The 2,894-nt window shown below is 41.8% G+C and overlaps 1 protein-coding gene across 1 annotated transcript; it reads left to right on the top strand.

Moving 5' to 3' along the window:
* The first annotated feature begins 546 nt into the window (after positions 1 to 546).
* On the top strand, positions 547 to 786 carry LOC131288395 (uncharacterized). The gene has a single exon (XM_058317526.1). The coding sequence runs from the start codon at positions 562 to 564 to the stop codon at positions 784 to 786; it is 225 nt and encodes a 74-aa protein (XP_058173509.1). The 5' UTR covers positions 547 to 561.
* The last annotated feature ends 2,108 nt before the right edge of the window (positions 787 to 2,894 follow it).

Raw genomic sequence — 2,894 nt, 5'->3', positions numbered from 1 at the left:
TCGCACTGATTAAGTTCCTGAAAGATAAGAAAATCGGAAGAAAACGAACAACCTTCTTGGATGTACACAAGGGAACATAGAAACTTGCGCACAGTTTTCACCACAGCAGCAGAAAAGCAGCTCGCACTGGGACGGTGGCAAATTTACATGTCCACAAGTGGCATCAAGCGTCGAACAATCTAGCAACACACAACCGACCGCGAACGATAGCGCAGTGAACGAAAGGGAAAACTAGCCAGACGTATTATCAACGTTGCTGGAAAAACGGTAATCTGTGCGATATTTACGAGGCAGTTTACGGATTCGCACACGCGGAACCTCACCGTCGAGTCGCGACTGTTGCGATATGTGCTAGGGACGTTCGAGCGCAGCTGATTGCTGTCAAATCGGAGATGCGAAGAAACGTCAAATCCACAATTGAAACAACACACCACAGAAGCAGCACTTTTCGCTAGGGGTAAGTAAATGGCACAAATGATACAACGTTTGCTTCCACAATTCCCTGACATAACCAATCGGCACACCTAACTCTATCCTGCAGCAAATAAAACAATCTACACAATGAAGCGGCAATCGAAAAATCTGCTACTGGATCGGATGCACCGTGGCGTCGTGTATACCTGCATGGGGCTCACTCTGTACGGCACCTACATGCTGGGCGTTCGCGTATACCGGTACTTTACCGTGATCAAACCTGCCCGGCAGGCGGAAGAGCTGAAAATGCTAGAAGCTGGAGCTCCAAAACAAACAGCATCCTTAGACAACGCGCCCACCCTTACCTCCTAGTTTGATAGCTAATCCGTGTTTGGCCGGTAGTCGAAGTGAAATAGATTTAGCATTTGTTTTACGAATAAAAGGTACACATAATGAGGCGTAACAATGTGATATATTTATTTGAAAGCATAGAACTAATATGCTATCAAAGAACGTACTTACGGCCAGCAAATCTTGTCGAGATTCTCCTTATAAGAGAAATTCGAAAATCATACAAATTCATCCAAACGACCCGTTACGGTTCAGCTGTATAAAAATGTTTTTTCTTTATTTTATTATTTATTTTCATTAAATATAATTGTTTCTTCTTTCTCGAAACATGCGTGATACTAATATAAATTTTAAATAAGACAAAGAATGGTAAAACCGTCGGATGTCAGTGTGTGCGAAAAGTGAAATCATGTTTGCAGTCACGGGATTCGTTTTTTTTTCTCTTGCAAATGGAAAAACGCACTAACTCAGAAACTCTATACCTTCCACTGATAGTCGAAGAACCCAACATTTACAAAACATTACTGACCAATCGAATTGATAACAAACCAGTTGCACACATGTACCTTCACTGAGGCATATACTAGACACGCGTGACTTAAAGAAAAAAGATTTACAAACGCCATTGAAGAAACCAATCTCTCACAATAATTCCTAACTGTCGGTTTATAAAGATTGAATCATACTTTTGTTGCTTATATGCGGCCGCATCGCACAAGGGAACGAAATCGTAAGGATAAACCTTTGACCATAGACTCGTCCGCCTTTTCCAATGCGTTGTCGTTTTTCTTATAGAATCTTTTATTACCTGGGTAGTACAAAAGTATACTCCAGCCGTCTTTTGCTAAACACGGTTGACCAGGATGAGCCAGCAGTTTTTTTTAGTGTTTAGTGGTTACAATATAGTTACGAATTTCCTAACAGTTAGATCCCAATTAGGCATGCAAACAGTTTGCGTCAAGCTAACGGTATGTATCTCCATCGACCATCGATTCTTCACCATTGACCATCGATTCATCGAGGCCCTATTCTATCATTTCATTGTCCGCAATTGTATCGCACTTGCAACAGAACACACCCCTTGAACACTAAGCCGACCCAATTTCTTTCTCTCGCAACATCTTGCATCCGTTTTCATCCTGTTCACTTTCGCCTTACAGCTACACTTAAGAGTTAGAGTTTTGTTTTTGTGTGATTTCCATGTTAAAGTTATGTCATTTAAATTGAATGGAAAACTATTTGCCGAAACAAACCGGGAAAGCAAACCAAGCCTAGTGCGACCACAGTGCTAGATGTAACTTTCTCGCTGGAACTAGTATGAACCGGTTAATAGTAAAGATAGTAAAAAAATGCTAGGAAAGGGTAGTTTGCCTGCTTGTTTTCCTTTCGATTTTGGTAGTGGGCCCGCCGAACCCATCCCGTTGTAGGGTAAGGTAATCCCTACTACGAGGCTGCGCAGCTCTTCATTAGATAGTAGACATGGCTGGGTGGTGGTCTGATAAAAAAAACCCCTAACATGAAAAGAGTTTCTAAAGGACTCTTATTTTTACCAAACAACTCATCGTGTGCAACTGCGTACCTTGGGTAAATGTGTAACTGGATGGATTACAATCTCCTACGGACGTACGGAACAGATAGACAACAGTCACGTGTCTTGTTACGTCATACAAAACTGGGATGAAATGGACACAGCTAGCTTGTCTTACTATTATTGCCGTGCAAATGCGTTCAACTTGTGATTGGATTCAATAAGCGGTGGCGAAAAGTGTACATCCAACTCTTACGGCCTACACTGCAGCATCAATACGTTTGTTATGGTGTTAAATTAAACGGAATTTAACGAAAAATGAACGTCCGCTTAGGGATTACATTTCCTTTTTGTTTATACAATGGGCCAGAAAGTGTATAAAGGTGCCTTTAGTGTATATTAACAGCTCAACACTAGGGCTAGTACTTCCTGCCCCGTTCCACCCGGAGGAGTTGGTTATATTCCTCGCGTTCACCAGTTTACCGTGTGTTGTGTAAAAAAAGCCTTATAAACTGTCGCTCCAGGAAATCGTTATGATACGCATAACAACTCCAGACAAATCTCGAACCCGGCTGGCTTATTCCAGACGGAAACTACCTAT

The sequence above is a fragment of the Anopheles ziemanni genome, chromosome 3, assembly GCF_943734765.1.
Source record: "Anopheles ziemanni chromosome 3, idAnoZiCoDA_A2_x.2, whole genome shotgun sequence".
NCBI lineage: Eukaryota > Metazoa > Arthropoda > Insecta > Diptera > Culicidae > Anopheles > Anopheles ziemanni.
Note: the sequence above shows the minus strand (reverse complement) of the source record. Positions and strands in the feature narration are given on the sequence as shown.

Bases quoted from the DNA above. Each gene is read 5' to 3' on its own strand.
- LOC131288395 (XM_058317526.1), top strand. From the start codon at position 562: ATGAAGCGGCAATCGAAAAATCTGCTACTGGATCGGATGCACCGTGGC.